The sequence below is a fragment of the Xenopus tropicalis genome, chromosome 8 (assembly GCF_000004195.4).
Source record: "Xenopus tropicalis strain Nigerian chromosome 8, UCB_Xtro_10.0, whole genome shotgun sequence".
Taxonomy (NCBI): Eukaryota; Metazoa; Chordata; class Amphibia; order Anura; family Pipidae; genus Xenopus; species Xenopus tropicalis.
In genome coordinates, this window is record NC_030684.2 from 51,062,930 (window position 1) to 51,086,736 (window position 23,807).

Consider the following 23,807-nt stretch of genomic DNA (forward strand, 5'->3'; position numbering starts at 1 on the left):
ATGTCATAGATAAAGAGGGCATATAGGTAGGAATGAGCAAATGGTGCAGTTTTAGAGGCAAAATTTGCATTTTCGTGAGTGGAGAAAATGTTAGCAAATATGCACTTTTATTTTGCAATGTGTTTTATTTAAGAAACTCCCATTGACTGCATTTGAAATGAGAAAAAAACTTGGGAAAAAGAAATCATGGTGATTACAATTTAAATTGCAGTTGTACATTATGGTGGTAAGTACCTTACCCTTCTAGTTTGGTGTCTGGGAGCAGGGCCGGAACTAGGGGTAGGCATAACAGGCACCTGACTAGGGTGCAAAACTGGTGGGGGAGCGCCAGGCAGGTACTTCTCCTGCCTACCCCTAGTCCGTGCTACCATTCCAACTTGTCTTTGAGGGGCATCCCCCCCCCCCCCCGCGAGGTCACTGCGCATGAGGTGGCCGGCCAGGCTGCCTGGGGTTGAGGGCCCCAAAACATTGGTAAATTGACTGATCCAGCCAAGATATACTGAAACTGCCCTTTAAATAGGGCCTTACTGGGCCCCCTACCCTCCTGCACCCCCCCAACCAGCAGAGTCTGCTTCCTCTGTAGTTATGCCCCTGAACAATAGAAACAAACATTTTGTTCCCTTTATAGATTGTCTGGCTTGAAAATGACACCTGTCACTGCATTTCCCATAATAAATTCCCCAATAGTGTTCATTGTGGCTGGTATTTACAATTATTTTGCATTGGATTTTAAATGCAATTCAATTTCAAATGACACTCCATACCTTTTTCTTGTTACATATTGCAACTGTGAGGAAATTGATTTGCCCCATACAAAGCTTGCCTGTGCATGATATGACAACATAGAACATTGATTGGACTGTTGCATCTGGGTTGTGAGATGCTTTGGGCTTATCCTTCTCTGTTGAGTCAGAGTGTTATGGGAATTTCCCTCTGAGCTGCTCTTCAGGGAAGTAAACCATAATTACCCAATCATCCCGGGTAAAGGAATCTCTCGACAAACATTCGGCTTCCCATCAAACGCATCACAGGACTTTCAGCATCCGTGTAGAGTTGCTTGAAAACACAAACCACCTTTGCATTTAGAAAATGATTGACTTATAGTTTTTGAAGATCCAGTACATACTTAAACTATGTCAAGTCACATCCTGTACAAGCTTTTAGCATCATTAGCAGACTGGAGCTATGTCCCATTTAAATGTGATGAGCCTTTAAATTATTGTTTCCTTTTACAGTGGAATGTGCATTACAGTAAAAATCGGTATGTGCTGGAATTCTAACTTTGAACCCATTAACATATCCCTACAAGTATGTACTTAAGTGCTTTATTGTTCAGGCAGCACATGTTGTTATATATCTGTGTGGCCAGACAGCCGAAACGTGGCACAACCTATGGTCCAGATGATGCTGTAGCCTGTAGGCTGTACTTGGGATGTTGCAGAAGCCTGACCACACACTGGCATAATGGCTGATACAGACTGTGTCCTACAGGGTTGTTTGGTAAGTGTGATGTGCACGCTGGCTGGCCCTTGAAAATAATGTCACTAAGCAGGCGCAGTTCCCTGACATAAAATGCAATGCTTTAAAGCTGCTGCAAAGTTGTCCACTGTGTTATATTTAATAGCCAACCCTGTATCTGTAATGAACCATAAGCCTAAAGGCTAATTACAAGTTAAAAGGATAACTTGTAAGCAAAAAGAATTACAGTCAAAGTTTCCTATACAAAGAAATACTGGCTGCTAAAATACAGCAAATTCTTGTTAATAAAGCAATGACAGTGTTAAAATGACACAGCCCAAGTCTAATAAAACAACATCTCAGACTGTTCAGAAATAGTTTAAGCAAGCACAGGGCACCCTGACCGCCATAGACTAACAATCTCCTAGCAGAAATCCTAATGCATTTTGTAATGTGTCTTTTTCAAAGGAGCTGAAGCTTGATGTGACTTCTTAATGTGACTCATTACAGTGTCAGCTCTACAGCAATATAGCAATATTCATGCTGCAGAATGTAATATATATATATATATATATATTTGATCAGGACATTCATATGACTTATAATTAGACCTTGCAAAGGTCTGTCTACCAAATCCTGTATGCAGGGTTGAGTATTTATGTCAACCTATTGGACACTATTAAAATACATTTGTGCCACTGAAGTGAGTTAAAACCATCGATGTAATTTCACTGAGCTTTGTGCATATTTACATTTTCCTTATGATAAAAACATGCCTGGATTCTTAGTCATAACAATGCAACATATTTATAATCTCTTTTCGCAGTATGGGATTATATGCAGTCAAATTAATGCCAGAAGAAATATTGGTCTATGCAAGCAGAACAACAACTATCATATTTAAAATAAAAAAAAATAAAAGCAAATTACATTTTATTTTTTTTCTTAAGGTTTGGGAGTTTTAAGTGGCATATAAAATGTGAAGTACCCTGTATACTGTATATATATATAAAATGTAGAGCAAAGGACAAATATGCATTTGGGGCATACTTGATCAAAATGCCTTAAACCACATGGCAACAATTTCCTATGACATTCTATGGAAGTCGAGTTCCTATGGCAGGGATCCCCAACCTTTTATACCCGTGAGCCACACAAGCATGGAAAAAGTTCCTGGGGGTGCCAATAAGAGCTATAATTGGCTATTTAATAGCGCCTATGTGGACTGGCAGCCTACAGTAGGCTGTGTTTGGCATTATACTTGGTTTTTATGCAATCAAAATTTGCCTCCTTACCAGAAATAAAAAATAAGCACCTACTTTGAGGCCACTGGGAGCAACATTCTAGGAGTTGGGAGCAACATGTTGCTCACGAGCCACTGGTTGGGGATCACTGCCCTATGGAATGCCACATTACAACACTGATCCAGATTGAAAATAAATATAGGGAATAGACAGTTAGAGTCCTTAATTATAGGTACAGAGGTCTAACGATAGCAAAATTGTAATGTTGTATAGTTGGGCGCTACCCACAGCTCAAACATTCCGAACCTTATAAAAGTGAATAAATCCATCACTGGGGGTAATGTCAATTATTTAAACATTAACAAATTCTACAGGTAACTTGAGCTACAATAGATAGATCAAGGGGGAGAAATACATTTGTTAGTATGAACAGGCGGGAGCAATGTATAACTTTTGTGAAAAAACACAAAATATTACATAAAGCATTGAACAATGATCACTAAACCATCTATTCCATGTCCCACACAAAGCATTATGGGAATAAGTAGTGTCAATTACCATGAACCTATAGGGACTAACAAGCAGGAAATCTCCTGTCTCCAAACCCATAGCTTGTTAGCAAGGACAGGGAATTAATTAAGGTAAGGGTGGTCAAAGATGATGTGGCCTTAGCTGGTTGAGCTCTGTTCCAACATGGAGCCTGACAGGCCCGGTTTCTGGCAAATCCCACTATAGGTCTGGAGCCTAGATTAATAGCCTACCTCTTTTCTGGGGCTCTTTTAACTAAGAATGCTTCCCTAGATAGAGTACACATTGATTATGCCCAGCCATGCCACCCTATGATCAAATTCCTTCCTAGCAGGTCCCACCCATTTTTGGGAGCTACAATATACTACTAAAGAAAATCAACATATGTGTACATACACAAACATGCACATGCATTGATATACATAAATACACACACACTAGGGTTGCCACCTTCCTGGTATTTAAATGGCCTAGCTGGTAAAATACCAGCCAAGATCGAGGTACTACAAATGTACCGGCAAGTATATTTGTAATAACTACTCAATCTGCCCCCTGCTGCCCTCTGATCCACCCCTATCTGCCATTCTTACCAAATCTGCCACCAATCCATGCTTCACAGCAGGACATCATAACTCCCCCCCTGTGGTGTCATAGCTCTACCCATTGACATCACAATCAACTCTTGGCCTGGCCTGCTCCCAGCCCCTCCCGGTACAATTCTTTTAAAAGGTGGCAACCATAACAAACATACATGTACATGGAGATTTGATGTTCTCCTGGAAGGAAAATAAGGTAGAAGTGTTTTTTACTTAAGGGGGAACTAAAACCTAAAAATAAATATGGCTAAAAATGTCATATTTTATGTAATAAACTTACTTCACCATTCTAAAGTTCAGCATCTCATTAGCAGCAATGATCCACAACTTCAAACTTGTCACAGGAACTTCCCATCTTGGAAAGTGACACTCCCGTGCTTAGTGTACCCCGAGCAGCTGCTGAGAAGCTAAGCTTAGGGGTTGTCACAAATTATCAAACAGAAAAGAGTAGTGATGAGCGAATTTGTTGTTTTGCTTCGGCGAAAGATTAGTGTAAAGTCAGAAAAATCGGAAAAACTGTGAAAAATTTGTGAAATGTGTTTGTTGTGTGGCTTTTTTTTTACTCGACTGCACCCATTTTGATGCAACCACAACTTTTTTTGAGGCGCAACAAATTTTTGCGTTAGTTTTGCAAAACAATTCACCAACGGTGAAATGTGGAAATTCGCTGCGAACCCATGCCTGCCAAAAAAATTTGCTTGTCACTAGAAACGTGTCATAAAAGCTGCTACAGGACTGATTATTAAAGTCTGATGCTAATTGCACTTGGTTTCTGAGCTGCCATGTAGTAATTATCTCTATTAATTTATAGTCAGCCTTATATTGTGGCACTTATTTTCTATATATATATATAGTAGATTGTGAGTCTGTCCTTAAAGCTCAGGTAAGTGAGAGCAACACAGAGCATGTGCAGGGAATCAGCAGAAAAGAAGATGGGGAGCTACTGGGGCATCTTTGGGGGCACAGATCTTCCCTGCTAAAGGGCTGTGGTTGCCTTGGGGCTGGTACTGAAACCCAAAACATAATGTGCAACATTTCTGCCCTACTTCTTTAATTAGTAGTACCCCATAAGGTACTGTGTAAATAGTGTTTTATGGTGCCAACTGAATAGCTGCCAGGGTTTAATGCTTGGTTCAGATTTGCCCGTTGTTAGTAAAAGAGCCTAATGTTCCAGTGATGGCCATAAAGCGCAGTGTTTCCTGAGCAACAAGCAAGTGTCACCAGGAAGCTTCTGCCTGTCAGCCAGATACCTGTCTATCAACTATGCTGCAAGCCGCTTACAGATGGGGTACTGCCCAGGTGACAATTTGCCCTTGTTGGTTAAATATCCTAAATGCATGGCATATTAATGCCACAATTTTGAAGAAATATTAAAAACTGGCAAACTGAGCCTGATGTTCTTTTACTAACACAAAGCATACTATAGAGTAGGCTGGCAATACCATCCGTTCCCTCTTGGTAAACTAATTGAATAACAATAATTAAAGATTCATGTTCTAATGAAGATGCAATGGCGCCCTCTTGTGTTTCCCAGATTGAGCTCAATAATCTCTTTCATTTTTGTCTGTGTGTATTAGCGGTAACACATCCCCTTCATTTATTGAACATGTTTACTTTTTTTCTTGTAAATTTTTCTGCGCTATCGATTATGAAAAATAAAAAACAATTCACAAAAGGCACAATTTGTTCCCTAAAATTTATTTATCTAGGAATAATTCCTTGAAGTTTGATTGTATCCATCCTAACAAAATATATTGTCATAAAAATAGCTGCTCTGAATATATGAAACATTGTTGCATTTGTATAAATCCATCATTTTCCATAGACACCCTGGTATAACTCCTCTTACCAGCCGAAGTGGCCTGCATTGCACTGCACAGCAATAGGTTGCAGGCTTTCCCCTTTATTCAGGGTTAATGCATTGATGTTCCCGACCAATTGAAAAGAAGTCCACGTGGTACCAATTTAAATACTTGCAAAGTTCACAGTTTTTGAGGATTGGAAAATACAAGGTTTTTTTTTTTTTGCATAGTAATGATCCATCCGGGGTTGGTTTATCTGGTGTAATATGTAAATCTTGTTAGGGATGACCTCCAGAAAGATGTCCTTCTTAACTGCATCAGACTTGAGTTAATCCAGAAGATTAAGGTCACCATCTGCAGTTGCATTTTACTCACTTTCTGTTTCAGGTGCCATTAGAGAAGTGATGTGTCGGACCTGTGATATTCGCTTCACTGCCGTCTTCAGAAGTTGCTTTAGATCTCGGAAGGCCACTTCATCCCTGCAAAAACAAAAATCATTAGGGGATTTCAAGGCATTACATCATTAAAGTTTACAAATTGTCTCTTCTCGTAGCAGTACAGTCTGTACCAAAACCACATAGAATATTCAAGGAAATGAGATTCCCAAGATGTTTTGTGCTTTGATAAATGTGCTGCAAAGTAACTGCATCAGTGCAGAGTACAGAAAATAGAGGTCATTATTTTCAAGGATGGATTGTGCTGGTTTTGGTAAGCTGGAGGAATTGATTTGCCTATAGACCCACTCCTGCTTCAGCTTAGACAAAAAACAAAGAGCCTATTGAAAAGCAGCATGTGGGGAAACTTAATTTTTGTCAGTCAGGCCAACAATCTATTGCAGTGCTTCTAGTGTTTCATATGCATACCATTAAATACTACAGAGCTGATAAAGGACAAGGTAATCCACTGTAATATTAGTGCAGTGACAGAGACAAATGAACATCTCTGTGTCTATATAGTGCAGCCAAACAGGCAGCATTCCCTTAGGGAATACCCTAGGGCTGTGGTTACACTATGACTTTTGGGGCCTCTTGCTGCACAAAACGTTTGATTGCAAAGGAGAAGCCTTGTGTAAAGGACTGATGCAGCTTCCCACATTTGCTGTATTAAGAGCCAGTCTAATGACTGTGCTTTGGGTGTTTTGGAGCGACACCGAGTCACTATGACCAGGATATGCTATATTGTAACCCAAGTCCTAGGAGTCTCTGGAAATTCAAGGTTGCTGAGTAGCACCTGATCTGCATCATTTGATTTGTTACTGCTGTCTTGAATCTAAGGCTTACTAAAGCAGAAAAATGTAAGCAGAGTAGTCCTTTCTGAAAAAGTTATGGCATCATTTTCTGCTTGCAGTGGGAGAGGAATCTCCTGTAGATTTTCCTTTTAGTAAACTTAGGTAATGTCATGCTTATCTAGAAAAATGATACTTTTATTTTTCTCTGTTGAAGATTACTATTATAAACATTATTTTTAAAGATATCAATGGTTGTCTACATCTGGCATTTATGTTTTCTACAGTTGAGGATTGGCTGAGATGCCTTTATTTTTATTTTCCTATCTGAAAACACCAGAAAACTGTTTGACCTGATTCTAAGCCTTGTTTGTATTTGTCAAGTTTTTTTTTGCTTAATAGCCTTTTAATATGCCCAGTCATAAAATAATTTGAAAAATGGCATGAATGCATTCACCAAAATGTAAAAACATAAAGAACATGTGATTCTTCTGCAAAACCCAACAGTTAATTTTTTATGACAATATGAAAACCAAATCACCCCATTCTAATGCTAGTGAATGGCATCGCCCAACCAGATTTCTCTTTTGCAGCAATTATTTGAATACACAATATTTTAATACACAACTATGTATACTACAACTGTGCACCTAAAAGTCAGCACATATTAGTATAAAAAATATTTCTGGCAACCAGGAGTTGTACACTTGCTGGCTGATTATACAAGAAATGAAAAAGTATACAACCTATAATTATATATTTAAATGGATGATAAACGCAGATTGTATTGTCAACACTGAACAGTGATTCAACCATTGATTTATTTTCTGTTTACATATTTTGCTGTGTTTTACCCAAATATCTGTGGTTGGAACAATTAAGAATCGCATAACAAGCACATTCTAAAACACATAAAGCTTATATACTTGTTATACCTTGTATTAATACAGAAAATGTCAAAATGAAGAAAAATCAATATTTGAGTTAAAGAGAATCTTTGAATAAAATGGGAAAGTACTAATAGAAAAGCACTCCCTAATCCCCCACCAAAAAAGCACATTATACTGTACAGCCTTCTTCCCCTTGTGATCAGCATGCATAGAGTTTTCTTAGATGAACAATATAAAATCTGTAGAAGTTTAATTCTTATAATATAATAACATTTCCTATTAATACTTTCCCTTTATGTCGTATACAGCTGTAAACAGATTTTCGATTTAATAAGCATTATTACCACAAAGAGTCAGTCTGTTTGCTGCAGGATGGCCCTGCAACATTTTGAGCCATATTTATCATGACAAAGCTGCTTCTCCATTGCCAATCTGTCCTCTATGTATATTCATGTTTGTAAATCATCATATTCATTTTAATAGAAACATCTGCACTGCAAAAACTGATTTTGCTTTGCACTGCTAAATATGGCCCTTTTGTGTGGACATGTTCCAGAACTCTCTTAGAGGCACAGTACTGAACATTGCAACTTGCTCACAATGGGGCTGGTTTCTAACATAGGTGCTCCATTGCAACCAATCAGCAATTAGTTTTGAAGAGTTAAGTACAAGATAGAAAATAAAAGCAAATACCTGATTGCTTGCTCTTAATTAAGCACCTATGTTCATAAACCAGCCATAAACCTCTCCTCATAGTCCTACTCAGTTTATAAAGACCATTGTCATACATTAAGGGGCTGATTTACTAACCCACGAATCCGACCCGAATTGGAAAAGTTCCGACTTGAAAACGAACATTTTGCGACTTTTTCGTAGGTTTTGCGATTTTTTCGGATTCTGTACGAATTTTTCGGATCCAATACGATTTTTGCGTAAAAACGCGAGTTTTTCGTATCCATTACGAAAGTTGCGTAAAAAGTTGCGCATTTTTCGTAGCGTTAAAACTTACGCGAAAAGTTGCGCATTTTTCGTAGCGTTAAAACTTACGCGAAAAATGCGCAACTTTTCGCGTAAGTTTTAACGCTACGCAAAATGCGCAACTTTTTACGCAACTTTCGTAATGGATAGGAAAACTCGCGTTTTTACGCAAAAATCGTATTGGATCCGAAAAATTCGTAAAGAATCCGAAAAAATCGCAAAGTACCGATCATTACGAAAAAAACGCAATCGGACTCCATTCGACCCGTTCGTGGGTAAGTAAATCAGCCCCTAAGTCTCAGAATTATATCAGTTTCAATGACAAATGTAAAACCCCAACAACTACTTTTTGTTGATTGAAAACATAAGTCATAACTGGTAGGAACAAAGAAGTAACAAACACTGACATTATGTGAGAAGGACAGCTCTATATCATGTCCATGAAAAGACATTGATATTCTGAGACAATTTGTAATTGGTGTAAATTTTTATGTTTTGTGGTTTTTCAGTTATTTTTGGAGCAGCTCTACAGTTTAGAAAGTTTTCTCGCTGCCAGGGTCAGTGACCCCCATTTGAAAGCTGGAAAAAGGAAGGCAAATAATTCAAAAACTATAAAAAATAAATACCAATTGCAAAGTTGCTAGAATTAGGACATTCTATAACATACTAAAAGTTCATTGTGAACTATCCCTTTAAGATGATATGGTTCAACTGATTTGTTCTGGTAACTGGTGCTCCAGTACTGAGATTTGTTCAATGTCCTAAACAGTTGGTCAGTGCATTTTGGTCATCAAACAGATGAGTAGCTACAGTCACAGGACAAGTTTAAACTGTAACGAAATCAGAACGTTCTGATTATTGCCAAACGATTCAGGGGACGTGTGCCGTGGGATGTGGTTTGAGCATGCAACAGATAAAGCATGTAATGTTATACATTTGCATGCATAACATTACCTCAGTTATTCTTCCTTGCAAGCTGCTTTTCTGCTTTTCTTCTTTTGAAAGCTGTTATCTCATCCTGCAGCAAACCATGACCCATCTGCCTGTGGACGATATCAAAATAGTGACGGAAAAACAAAAACCAGTGAGGTTAGTAGCAAGACGATATCCCGCGCCTTGACCACAAGGTCTCTCCGCTTACCCTGACTTGATCACTGGTGGGACAGGTAACGGTTTTGTAAAACCTTCTTTTCCAACCAGCCAGAAAGTCTCTTCAATACCTTTACCCTTATCCAAAAGAGACAAAGGACATAATTACCATGAGCCTATGGAAGACTTTGGAATGCCACCAAGGATGGACCAAAGAAGTCTCCATTTCGTAAATGAGAAGGCAAACTACAGGGTAGAAGCATTAATAGGAAGATTTGTAACAGCTATTTTCACATCAGACTTTGCAAGATCAATATAGTTTTACTTTATTTTGTTCTACCTTTAGTAATGTAACATCATTTTGGTGGTAGGCAAGAGACTCTGTCACATCTCATATTCTACAGATCACCAAATGGCTCCATTCCAATTCTATTCCAATTTCATATTTCTTCCTACATAGCATATTAAAGAAAGTGCTGTTGTGGCACTTCTCATTCTATATAGGGCAACCTAGAAAAAATATAGATGCAGCATAATGTCATGTGTGTTAATACCATTCTAAGAATCTAGGGGGGGTATTTATTAACACTAGAGACAAACATCAATGTGACCATTCAAATTTAATTGCTGATTGGTTGCTATGGGCAATATCACCGGTGATGTTGGTCTCCAATGTTTTTACCAGTGCTCTGCTTTCCTTTAGGCTGCATGAAATAATACGCTGGAATGACCTGATTAAGAGTTTAGGGGCTGGAAGGGATCTTTTATTAATACAAAAGTAATAAAAAATAGTGGTGCCTTGTGGATTCTGGCAATAATAGTAGTTTAAAAGCTATATTTTGCATATGGGGGGCACTGAGAAATGGCTTGTCCCAGTAACTTATCGGATAAGTGCTTTCCACATCCTTAAAATCCATCCTGGAATTTTTCCAGTCAGCACAAAACATGTCTGGCATTAGTAAAGTAAGCATTTGCTTTCTCAGAAGGCTAAAGGAGTTCTAGGAAACTCCCAGAGGTCTCCATTTCCCAAGAGGAGCCTCGTGGGAAATAGAGATGGAAATAAAGAAAGAGGGTCAGTGTGGGATGAAAGAGTTACAGTACCAGTCTCCTAAACCAAATCTGATTGTCAGGAAGGATTAGGAAGACCTAAGTAGCATAAACTGTGACATGCCTTGTGGGTTTTCTTGCTCCTAACACAACTGACTGTTAGATGTTACTGTGACTCGTGTATGGATGCTGTCAGGATCACGGCAAAAGTGTGAACAGAACTCTTTGGAATCTGTTATGTGAGAACATTGTATTCCCTGGACCCATGAACCAGTTAAGTGGATAAAGGATATCAGGACATATAGTACTGCAGACACAGGAAATCCTAGGAGTAACCCAGTTTTTAACAGATCAGCCTTGGGTTACAGGTGCCTATTATACTTTAAATATGTGTAGGTGTATGTCTGCCAGAATTATTTTTAAAGAGGGTGCCCAAAATTACATTCAGCCATCTATCAAGGCCACTTTGGATGGAGCCATTGGACTGATATACTTAATTTTACAGATTATTGCCACACTTTGGCTATCCAAAGGTTTACATCAATGAGTGAGTTGTGCTACCTTTACATTCTGCCAATTTAAAATTGAAATAATTTGCAGCTCATTTGTTGTTGTTACTACTTTGACTGTGGTACAGGTATGGGACCTATTATCCAGAATGCTTGGGACCTGGTGTTTTCTGGATATGGGATTTTTTCCGTAATTTGGATCTCCATAACTTACGCTTGCTAAAAAATAATTTAAATATTAAATAAACCTAACAGGATTGTTTTCCCTCCAATAAGGAATAATTATATCTTAGTTAGAATCAAGTACAAGCTACTCTTTTATTACTACAGAAAAAAAGGAAATCATTTTTAAAAATTAGAATTATTTGCTTATAATGGAGTCTATGGGAGATAGCCTTCCAAAATTCAGAACTTTCTGGAAAATGGGTTTTCGGATAACAGACCCCATGCCTGTACAAATGTAAAAATATGTGCTAAAGAAGGATTTGCAAATGACCTATAGACCAGTGATTTTCAAATGAGAATTGCTGCTCTAGGGGACCGCTAGAGATAACATTTCCCATTAAATTGCTCAGAAAATTATTAATGCTATAGTGGAGAATGCTTTATGTACAAGAAAGTGATGATGTTGATTTATGGAATTTTTCACACTGCTGCAGTGATGAGCAAATTATTGGAAATGCTGTTATTAAGTATTGGGTTATTGATTCTGAAGATTCTTATTCATCCAGATCATGGTATATCTGTAGTAATAAGTCAAATCAACTTATTAGCTGTGTTTTTCTTGAAGACGTTTCGCCAGTCATCCAACTGGCTTCTCAGTTCTGAATCAATTGTACAAAGATCTTCCTAGAATAAATCCCTGGAACAATGCTGTTTTGGCACCTCTCCCTGGAAGGTTTAATAACACCTCAAAGCTCCAATCATGCTAGTACAATCAACACCTCGTCTTCATGAGATCCCTGATCCCATGCTGGTTATGATAAACAGTTTTTGCTGATTGGAGCAACATTCCAGGGTATTTATTCCAGGAAGATCTTTGTACAAGTCATTCTGAATTGAGAAAGCCAGTTGGATGACTTGTGGAACGTCTTCAAGAAAAACACAGCAAGTCCAGTGGATTTGACTTATTACTACAGATATTGGGTTATTGAGTTTTTAAGAACCCCTAGCACCAATAATTATAATGTTTTACCACTTTCGCAAGTGAACAGCCTCTTTAAAAGAAATAACAACAGTTCACAAATCAAACTGTTTATGCATTATTATGTTTTCAGCCACTCTCCTGCATTTGCTTAGCTGTTTAGGAATACTTAGAAAATCAGTTTGCCTTTTCTTATCAACAAGGTGAATATAATCAGCAGAGGAATTCCTGACAGCCTCATTATAAAGTAAGCTACCCAAACAGAGACCTAGATGTTTCTCTGTACAGAAAAATGAAGTGGTTCACATCAGATCATAATGGCTGGGGAATTACTCAGGAAGTGCCTCATTGTCAGTGATCCAAGCTGAGAGACTTGATATGAAAAAAATTAGACAAGTAACATATCCAATTTAATTGACGAATTAAAAACCAACATTCTTTATAACTATAATAGAAAGAGCATTAATGCTGTGGTTATAAATAACTGGTAACACCACTTTGTTTATTCAGTAGTTCTTGTAATTTTTGCACAAGTAGCAAAACAGTCTTGGGTATACAAATCCAATGTATTTACAACAACAATAAAACCGCAAAAATCCTATTTATGTTACAGGGGTATTACTCAGTGTCTTTTGTAGGCTACATTATAGAGTGGACTTATGCTTTATATAGCCAGATCTCCTGACCAACCCATATAATGGCAGCTGCATTGTCCCACAATCTCTATATTGTTGGCTTTTAAAATCTGATCTAGTTTGTATTTAAAACTTTAACTCCTCACCCCAGCCAGTTGCTGAGTGCATAGAGTAGGTACACACTTATTCTTTAAATCTATGCTGGCTGAGGAATCTGCACGTAAACTGTTGTTAGAAACCCCCCTCATTTTATATATAAATGCTTTAAAATAAAAATTCAGTCCTTCCTGACTTCTATTTTGAATTGAGTGACACAGGGTTCCATTTGCAACCTACTTCATTGACTCAAGGGATGAAACCATAATTTTGCCCCTTTATAGGTCCCTGGTAAGGCCTCACCCTGAGTATGCAGTGCAGTTTTGGGCTCCAGTCCTTAAGAAGGATATTAATGAGCTGGAGAGAGTGCAGAGACTGCAACTAAACTGGTAAAGGGGATGGAAGATTTAAACTATGAGGTTAGACTGTCGAGGTTGGGGTTGTTTTCTCTGGAAAAGAGGCGCTTGCGAGGGGACATGATTACTCTGTACAAGTACATTAGAGGGGATTATAGGCAGTTGGGGGATATTTTTTTCCCATAAAAACGATCAACGCACCAGAGGCCATCCCTTTAGATTAGAGGAACGGAGCTTCCATTTGAAGCAGCGTAGGTGGTTTTTCACAGTGAGGGCAGTGAGGTTGGGGAATGCCCTTCCTAGTGATGTGGTAATGGCAGACTCTGTTAATGCCTTTAAGAGGGGCCTGGATGAGTTCTTGATCAATCAGAATATCCAAGGCTATTGTGATAATAATATCTACAGTTAGTACTAGTGGTTGTATTTATAGTTTATGTATGTGAGTGTATAGATTGGTAGGTGTGGGTTGTGTGTGCTGGGTTTACTTGGATGGGTTGAACATGGACTCTGGTCTTTTTTCAACCCTATGTATCTATGTAACTATGTAATAGGCGCAGCACAAGTAATAGGCGCAGTTTCAAGTATTGGTGCAGACATAATTTGCTCAGTAAATACCAGAAATGACACCTGCAGGTCTTTCGGAATTGTGTTAAATTTTCATTGAAATGCGCTTGCAGTTTGAGTGATTTGGGCAAATTGGCCACAATTTTGGTAGGCACAGCACAATCACCAAGTGCTCCTCCCACTTTTGACTGCAAAAATGAAATGCTGCATTGTGGGAAAACAAACATGGAGATTAAGCTTGAGATTAAAGAGACAGTTCAGTGTAAAAATTAAACTGGGTAAAATATATAGGCTGCACAATATAAAAAATATTTGTAATATAGTTTGTTAAGCAAAAATATAATCTATAAAGACTGGAGTGGACAGATGTCTAACCTAATAGCCAGAACACTACTTCCTGCTTCCAGCTCTAACCTCTTAGTTAGTCAGTGACTTTAGGGGGCACCACACGGGGCATAACTGTTCTGTTAAGTCACTGATTGGTTAGTGACTGCTAACAGCTTAGAGAGCTGTAAAGGACGAAGTAGTATTCTGGCTGTTATGTTAGACATCTGCTCACTCCAGCCTATATAGATTACATTTTTGGCTAACTAAAATTGAAAACATTTTTTTATTTTGCACGGCCTATCTATTTACCCAGTTTCATTTTTACACTGAACTATTCCTTTAATGCAAATTTCATTAGATACAGGTATAGTGGGAAAACAACCAATAGCCAAAGTTCATCATCTTTGTACATATGCAAAGCAGCACTGCAAGTGTTTAAGTACAATTACAACAAGTCTTTTAAAGGGCTTTTCATATAAACCTGATAAATGCGTTGTCCCTGCCTACTTCAATAAACTGCCACAGGAAATTTGACAAGGCATTTCCAAAAGTACTTACCTTTAGCTCAGTCCGTCCTCGTAATTCCAAAAGGTAGCCTTCATTTAAAGACCTAAGTGTTTTAACAGTACTTTGATTGACATGGATTCGATAGGCTGGAAGGGAAAAACAGAAGTTTATCAAGTCTGAAATAGTCAAAATAAAGTTCTACCAATATCTATATCGTAGCATCTTAGTTGATTGTATTGTATAGTGCAAAATTATTTACACCAGTTTCCAAAAGACACAAAATAAAAGTGGCAATAGATTTGTCGGATTTTCCACCTAATTCACAAATCTCTATCTCCACAGATTTTCTTCTAGTAAATCTGTCAGTGCCATCAAACCCAGTCCCACAGCTAAATGAGCCTTGGGGTAAGGATTTTACCTGCAGGATTTTGCATTTCATTTGCTATTTGTCATTTCACTTTGGGGGCATTTCCTGAGGGGTAATTTTAGTTTGCCCAGGGAAACTATACATCATTTTTTTCAGGACAATCTGGGCTTTCTAATGTTTTCTATATTTCTGTGTAATTCCACTTCTGTAACAAGATCTAAGGGTCTAAATACCTTCTTCTCTAGCCCCTACTCATTACTGGTCAGCAGCAATCCGTCCCACACACCAACATGCCTGGTGAAAAGGGGTCCAACAGGACTAGGGCCCAGCGGGTTTTTATCCAGTGCCCTGTTGGGCCAGTCTAACCCTGTACCCCAATATCCCAGTTTGGGTGCCAGTGTGCATGTGCTTCTTGCTGATTACCAATATGGCTGCTGGGAATAGAAGGGACACAGTTAAAGGTGGGGGCCAATGCTGTCAGGCAGCTCTGTAATTCTGGACATGTTATGGGGGCACAAATAAGTTGGGGCAAATGTCAGTGAAGTGATTAAAGGGGGGCACTGCTGCTAAAACTAAAAATTTGCAGGGAGGCTTTACTTTTCCTTTAAATATAAATGAATACAATATATTCACACAATGTTATTATTGTCTCATTCATTAAGCTAAAACTAGCATAGCAATGCAAATGTGAAGCAAAACCTTTTACATAAAAGTTATAAATTTAACTTTTTTTTTCAATTTCAGTGTTTTATTTGTTTATAAAATGTTAATGAGGTTTTTTGCACCTATTGTTCTAGGGTTAGACAGAGACTTGTTCCCTAACAATAGGCTGCTAATCCCCATTAATATGTTAAGGATGCCCTAATAGGGCCATACCAGAGGTGTGAAGTGGAGACTGGGTGAAACAAAACAGAAGACCTTAGAATTGATCTAACAGAGTTACACTGAGCTTTACTCCATTTTGAAAATGTCGGGGAAAATGTAGTTTAAATGAAAAGTGTCCACTATAAAACATTATCAAAAAACAGCCACCCACATAGGGCACTCTAGAAGTAAGATTTACAAGGTATAGACAATCGAATACTTAATGGAAAATGTAGATATGACTTGATGACAGCTTGCCTGAAAATGAAACTGTATAACAATGTAAAGACTAACATTTGCAATGTTCCCCTCCCTACCCCTCCCTTTTTTCCTTCTGTACCCTCTCCCCATATTTACAAAATGATAAATAAAGAATTTTCAAAAAAATGAAAAGTGTCTGTAAATTGTTTTTCTTTCACCAAACACGTTAAAGTGGCAGTTGAGTCGGAATTTAGGCGGATTTCCACCACTTCCAAAAAAGGGCTATCTCCACTTTTGTGAATTTCCCCCATTCAGTGGTCCCCCCAGAGTCAGTGGGCTACAGTAACCAAGAGCAACCATCCTATACTTATGACTGCACAAATTACAGCCAACTTCTGCTTGTTTGCTATGAGTTATTTTACTGGGGCAAAGGGTTTCCATTCATATTCACTATTGCCATAACCATTTTGCCTTCTTTTCTTCCCTTTTGTACTAAAAAAGGAAGATAAGGATAAAACTGATCACATATGAGTTCCAGCCCATCTGTATTATTGTCTGTTCATGAGTAGTACCAACCATCTATTTGGGTGATAAATGTATTACTGGTGTTGATCAGGTTCATCAACAAATCAATTCTTCATGGACCTTCTACATGTAAGGATCTTACAGGGCTGACTAACTGAATATGTAATAAGGCTACCTGAGTCTTTGGCTAAAAGCATAAATTACAGTACATGGCCCACTGGCCACTGGGCTGAATATATATTACTGAGATGGCCTTTGAATCTAAACTGAAAAGAGTGTTGCCTTGTCTAAACCAATCATAATTAAAATAGTTACTACCTATTACTGATTTATTTTAAGTGAAAAATTCCATTTGAAACAACAGTAAATGCAGTTTTATGTTTGAGTTGCGACTGAAATCTTTTGTGCTGTAAACTATTCTACTTCTATAAATGTAAGAAGTTTCTTTCCATTTAAATGCTAATGGAGGGGAACACTGCAGGAACAATGACTTGCTATATAATGGTTTTATTATGATAGATGTTCAATATGTACCTAATATTAAAATAATTTACATAGCACTAAAACAAAAATGGCCATTTGTCTTTTGTTTTTTTCTTTACTTGACAATCCAATAGCCGTAATGTTCTATACCGGAGCCCTAGATCTGTTATGAAGATGGAACAACTGGATTGTAAATGCAACAGCAAATATGGATATATAAGGTAACCAGACTTTCAAAGGGAAATGCGGGGACAGGAAGGAGCTGCAAAATTGTTATATGCCACACCCACTTTTGACCACTCCCCCACTGCCTTACTCCCACTCGAAATTAAAGCCACATATTTGAATCTTAATAGAAAAGCTCCAAAATAATTTTATACAATTGTATACTTCAGCAAAAGAAAAGCTATTGTGGAAAGTTTGGATGTCATGATAGGAGGGATTCCTCCTATCCTGGATTAGCAACGATTGACTGGGGGGGCAGGCCTCTTGCCACGGGGACAGCCAGGAACAGCTTTAAGAGGAAGGGATGTTTGCTGCAGTCTATTTTAAATGGGGACAGGGAATCTAAAAACGGGACAGTCACCCTAAAACAGGGACTGATAGTAACCTTGTGAAATTTAATGTCTACTTCCTGATATTATAGACTAAAATCTCCAACAATCTGGTAGCTTGTGAGCTGAAGTTTCCAAAGTCTGTACAAAATCTGGCATCCACAGAAAGCTACTGGAATATGGTTTATTGTTTAATTTCAGGGATGGATAGCTTGCTGATGGACTGAAAGTCCTTTCTTTTAAAACCGACGAATGGTGAATGCTGTCGAACAGAAATAACTGAGAAGCTTATTTTTAGTATATTTGTATTAACCCCTTTGTTGTTATTTTTTTTTCTTTTCCTCGTTGTATTAAAAAGCTATATTGCAAACATTTGCAACATTTTCCATATCCTATATTAATAACATTAACATGCCCAAGAAATGCTGTTAAGAAACAATGATGATTCTTTTCTCTACTCACGTAACCCAGTGGATTCCATACGAGATGCAGTATTTACTGTATCCCCAAACAGGCAGTACCTTGGCATGGTCAGACCCACTACTCCTGCAACTGCAGGCCCTAGAGGGAGAATATTATAAAGGAATTGTCATGCATTTGTATATTCATATCCAGTGTGCAAAGATTTATGTTCTGAATCTGCTCGAGAGGCCACTGACTTTACATAAGGGCCAAGAATGAGTTCTGAGTTCTTGACTTCAAATTTAAATAAAAGGGATACATTTTTTTTTAAGAATTGATTATACATGTATTTATTTCTTAAAGCCTATTACCTGAATGGAGGCCAATTCGTATCCTTACAGGAACATCAGGCATGTGTCGCATTTTGAAAGACCCAACTGAACTGAGAATATCAAGAGACATGTTTGCAATCTCTGCTGCATGTCTATTTCCATTTCTCTTTGGTAGGCCTGAAGCAACCATGTAGGCATCACCTATAGTTTCTACCTGCACAAAGAGATTAGGGAAAGTGCATGTTTTAATTGAAAACTAGAGAAGACATTACTTCCCACATGAAGCCAGTCATAGTCCTCTGTGTTGATAACCTTGTTTTGCAGGCTTTTGTATGAAAAATGATCTTTCTATTTCAATAGCAAAGTAAAATAGCCTGGGATAATTGCTTTGTAAACAATGAAACTCCGATCCTTCTTATCACATTTAACATGTAAAAATTTTCAGTTAGTCACTTGTTGAACCACTGAGGGTGAATGGAGTAAAATGATAATGTAAAATGATAATGTTGCAACATTGGTAACACTGACCAGTAAGGTTTTGTTAGGAAGTGAATATAACACTGCATTTATCCTCAGCCACCCACACATAACTGACATTAATTCTCTTGGTCAAGAATCCCAGCATTCCTAGGGGTGAAAACCTCAGAACCATTTTCATTCCAAACATATATGGTACAGTATGTATGTCATAAATGAAAAATGATGTAGACTATGGAACTATACTTTTATTACTTAATAGCATAAGCAAAACCTATCCTATAACAATGACTACTGCATCAAATAACTTACCTTATATACATCATGATTTCCTATAACAGCATCAAACAGTGTATACAAGTCATTGAGAAGGTCCACCACCTCAATTGGTTCACTCATAGCTGATATGCTGGTAAAGCCAACTATATCACTGAAATACAAAGTAACTTCATCAAAGCCCTCTGGTTCCACTGTGCAGCCCATCTTTAGAGCTTCAGCCACTGATCTGAAAAGCAGGTAGTGTGAGTAGAGTATACCAAGACTATATAAAGACTATGCTGTGACATGACAAAAAGACAAATTAAACACATCTAAATGTGTTTAAACATGTTAAAGTAAGCTAAAAAAGCTCTCTTTATATTTTGCCCTGAGATACTGTTGCAATCACATTGTTCAGCAAGGGCTTTCTCCCAATAAATCAATAAATCACACATCACCTTCCCAGTCTGCACAGTAAGAATGAATCTAAACTAGAAATTGCATTCACTTATTGACTGCTCCCCAAGAGCATCTTAATACTTTGCCTTTCTCTTTTAACTTAATAGTCATCAAGCAGTCTCACTGGTTATGGGCACTATGCCTGCTATCTCTTAATATCTCCCTCCTGCCCGCTACCCCCCAAAGTCCACAAGTGATTAGTTTAAAGTGCACAAACCAAAACTAAAGTAGAGCTAATACAATAACGATAGTAATGTTTTCTGTCTTCCAATCAATACACTATATGCAAGGAATATACATATTATCCCACTGACATTTTCTCTATAGCAAAGGTGACATTGTTAAAAAAATTTAACACATAACAGTTATCCTTGATAATCACAAGGACATAGACCCACAGGGATGGGCAGAGTATATACTTACGGAGGTAACATTTGTGTTAGGAGTTTCTCTGTTTTCTGTTTTTCTATCTCTAGTTCCTCTGTTCTCTCTCTGATCAAATCTTCCAAGTTGCTTGAATATTGTTCCAACATGCGCAGCATGGAATCAATGATGTTTGTCTTTCTTCCTTTATTGATGTTCTTAAACTGTTAAGGTGAATATTCACATAGTCTTTAGTTGGGTATCACTACAGAGAGATGTGGGGCAACCCATGGAAAATCCTTCATCCACCAGGGTCCCCGTGACAGACCATAAAAGCCCAAATGGTTGGTCAGTATGGTCGAAATCAAATAGGCTGCCTGACAAAATCTAAGCATGTAGAATCTAGGGCAGTGATCCCCAACAAGTAGCTTGTGAGCAACATGTTGCTCCCCAACCCCTTGGATGTTGCTCTCAGTGCCTCCAAACCAGGAAGTTATTTTTGAATTCCTGACTTGGGGGCAAGTTTTGGTTGAATAAAAACAAGATTTACTACCAAATAAAGCCCCCTGTAAGCTGATAGTGTGCATAGAGGCTGCCTAATAGTCAATCTTAACTCTTATTTGGCACCTCCATGAACTTTTATGATGCTATTGTTGCTCCCCAGGTCTTTATACATTTGATTGTGGCTCACAAGTAAGAAAAGTTGGGGACCCCTGATCTAGGGTATATAGAAGGGGTCCCCAACCTTTTTTACCCATGAGCTACATTCAAATTTAAAAAGAATTGGGGAGCAACACAAGAATGAAAAATGTACCTGGCGGTGTCAAATAAGGACTATGATTGGCTATTTGGTAGCCCCTATGTGGACTGGCAGCCTACAGGTAGTTCTGTTTGGCAGTACATCTGGTTTTTACCCAACCAAAACTTGCTTCTAAGCCAGGAATTTAAAAATAAGCACCTGCTTTAGGGCCACTGAGAGCAACATCCAAGGGGTTGGGGAGCAACGAGTTGCTCACGAGCCACTGGTTGGGGACCACTGGAATATAGGGTAGTAACACCCTCACCTCTAGTGGAATAGTATGCTTTACAGACCCTTTTTTCCATTTTCTGTTGAATAACTGTTGAAATATAATATTTTTCCTTGTTATTCAGAGTGCCTATTTGCTTTAATTGTTCTGGAAGCCTAGACACACTGAGGCATATTTACCAAAGTGTGAAACTATTTTTAAGACACTGGCTCCTATGTAATTTAAATTCGGCATTGATAAATTGCTGTAATTGAGTGCTGTGGGATTCTGGGAAAAGGCTCTACATTTTGTCTTCAATATTAATGGGATCTTTCTTTCTTCAAGTCAAGTGAGTTATCATATATACGTCATGAATAATTGTTACCATATAAGCATTCTCCAGCCACATTCCTAATGCCAAGGTTACTAATTTTCCACTTTGGGATTCCGCAGAGCCAAAAACAATAACATCTGAGCATCTTTTCACAGTTGACCTGTCATTAGGAGTCAGTTACTATGACCTTGGGCAGGTGCGTACCCCTAAGTTTTCATGCAGAGAACACCTCTGCCTGGGGTTTGGCTGCATCCTGCACCTCCTGCCAGAATAAGAAATCCAGAGCGAAGGGCAGAGCAAAGAGTAAGGTGCAAGCCAGCCATGTCCTTATGGCCGAATAGTCTGTTTGTCAGCCTGCATCGGTTACTGTTATTTAGACACACAAGTTAAGGGGTGGGAGATGGCACAGCTACATGCCTCCCACCCCTCATGTATACAGCACTGCCAAAGCAGTCAGCACTATATTTATATGGGTAGACACAGTTCATTTAGGCTGGAAGGCAGGGTCTAAAGTGCAAAAAATAGTGGATTGCCTGCTTCCAACTTTATAAAATAGGGCCTGTAATGTGGAGAGTCACCTTTACTTTTTTCCTGCTTACTGATTTGTATGTTATATCTCCAAAGTCCTAATTATACAGAAATGGACAACATTCACTACCAGACCTCATATCCTACCTCTGTGCTGGAGCTGTCTGATGGCATGTGGTAGATAGGGCACAATAAGCATTAAGGCACAGATTAAAGTAAAAATATGGCACCGCAGGGGATAATGTAATGGTTCTGTTCAGTGAGTTATAGTCTGCTCCTTTTCCTTATGCTGGTAGATGGCTGCATGACCTTGACTTAAACTTAGCCCACTGTACTGTGATTCATCTGAAGTGCAGCATGAACTGCACATAGAACTCTATGCACTGATGTGAAAGGAGAGACTGAAGGATTGGAAGGGATCTCAAACTAATGGACAGTACTAACTTGTGATGTCAGTGGCATTGCTAAATAAATTTAGCTATCTGTATTTATCCTGAGGACTAAGAGATTCTTCTTTTTCTTTCAATTGTATATTTTTTGTTACATTTATTTTGCATTATCCTATCCTCTATTCACCCTTCCTTCTTTAAAGCAATGATCACTGAATCCTGCATTGTGTTTGCCTGTGCCTATCCAGACCCTTCTAACTGCTGCCTCTATTCTTGGCTGCCTAGGCTTATGTGAGCTGTGCAACCCTGTGCAACATACTAGTCCTTTGGCATTATTCTTCCATGTCAAAAAATGGCTAATATTCTTATATATATATTAAAATTAAAGTTGTTCACCTGATCAAATATTTCATCAAAGGAGGGTCGCCTGTCTGGCACTTCATTCCAACACTTCTTCATTAGTATGATGCACTCCATTGGAGCATGATCTGGGGACACCATGGGACGGCACAAGGGCGGTGGCTTCTTTACCTTCTGGATGATTTCTGTAGGGTAGAACAGCAGAAATGTTTTAGCTACAATGAAAATGCCGGAAAGCTATAGTCCTAATGTATAATCATTTTATTTCCCTAACCTTTATTATTGATCAATGCTTTGTTTTAATATGATTTCACTCTACAAATAAAATGTCTTGCCAAATCAGAAAGGTCCATCAATAAATGCAAGGACTGTCTGGGGCAAAAAAGGAATATTAAATCCTGTATTTAGTGAACCCATTTAATCTACCACCATCATGCCATAGAAAAGCAAGTGGCAGAATATATGTATACTGTATATATCAATTAAACAGGGGTATTAGGCTTCCTACCCTACTACTATATCTTATTAGGATAGAAATAATTGTAAAAATGCTACTGCTGAATACATATATTAGTATAATATAAACAAAATATGTGTATTATACAATGTTGCTCTTACCCTCTGCAGTATCTTCCACTGTACAAAATGGGGGGCCACGCACCACCACTTCCTGCATGATAACAGAGAAGCTATACACATCTCCAGAGAAAGAGCCATGCACTGCTGAAAGTGGGTCCCTAAGCAATTCTGGTGCTGTCCACAGTAGCTCTGCAATTATGAAAGGAGTATTAGCAGACTCATTTTTAGCCCAACAAAAAACTCTTCTAAAGTGTATACACATACAACTTGCTTTCTATAGCAAAGCACTAGCATCACCATCTATTTGTATATATATTTTTATAAACATGA

General features: G+C 38.3%; 1 protein-coding gene across 1 annotated transcript in view; it reads right to left on the bottom strand.

The window, feature by feature from the left end:
• Nucleotides 1–5,508: 5,508 nt before the first annotated feature.
• gucy2f (guanylate cyclase 2F, retinal) overlaps nt 5,509–23,807 on the bottom strand; it is a 52,020-nt gene continuing 33,721 nt past the window's right edge. The window contains exons 11-20 of the mRNA XM_002931816.5: nt 23,517–23,666; nt 22,935–23,083; nt 20,341–20,504; nt 19,513–19,705; nt 18,763–18,937; nt 18,452–18,550; nt 15,047–15,141; nt 9,863–9,948; nt 9,676–9,764; nt 5,509–6,107 (exon numbers count right to left, since the gene is read on the bottom strand). Of these exons, the coding sequence (XP_002931862.2) occupies nt 9,677–9,764; nt 9,863–9,948; nt 15,047–15,141; nt 18,452–18,550; nt 18,763–18,937; nt 19,513–19,705; nt 20,341–20,504; nt 22,935–23,083; nt 23,517–23,666 (1,199 nt within the window). The 3' untranslated portion in view covers nt 5,509–6,107; nt 9,676. The remainder of the gene's footprint in view (nt 6,108–9,675; nt 9,765–9,862; nt 9,949–15,046; nt 15,142–18,451; nt 18,551–18,762; nt 18,938–19,512; nt 19,706–20,340; nt 20,505–22,934; nt 23,084–23,516; nt 23,667–23,807) is intronic.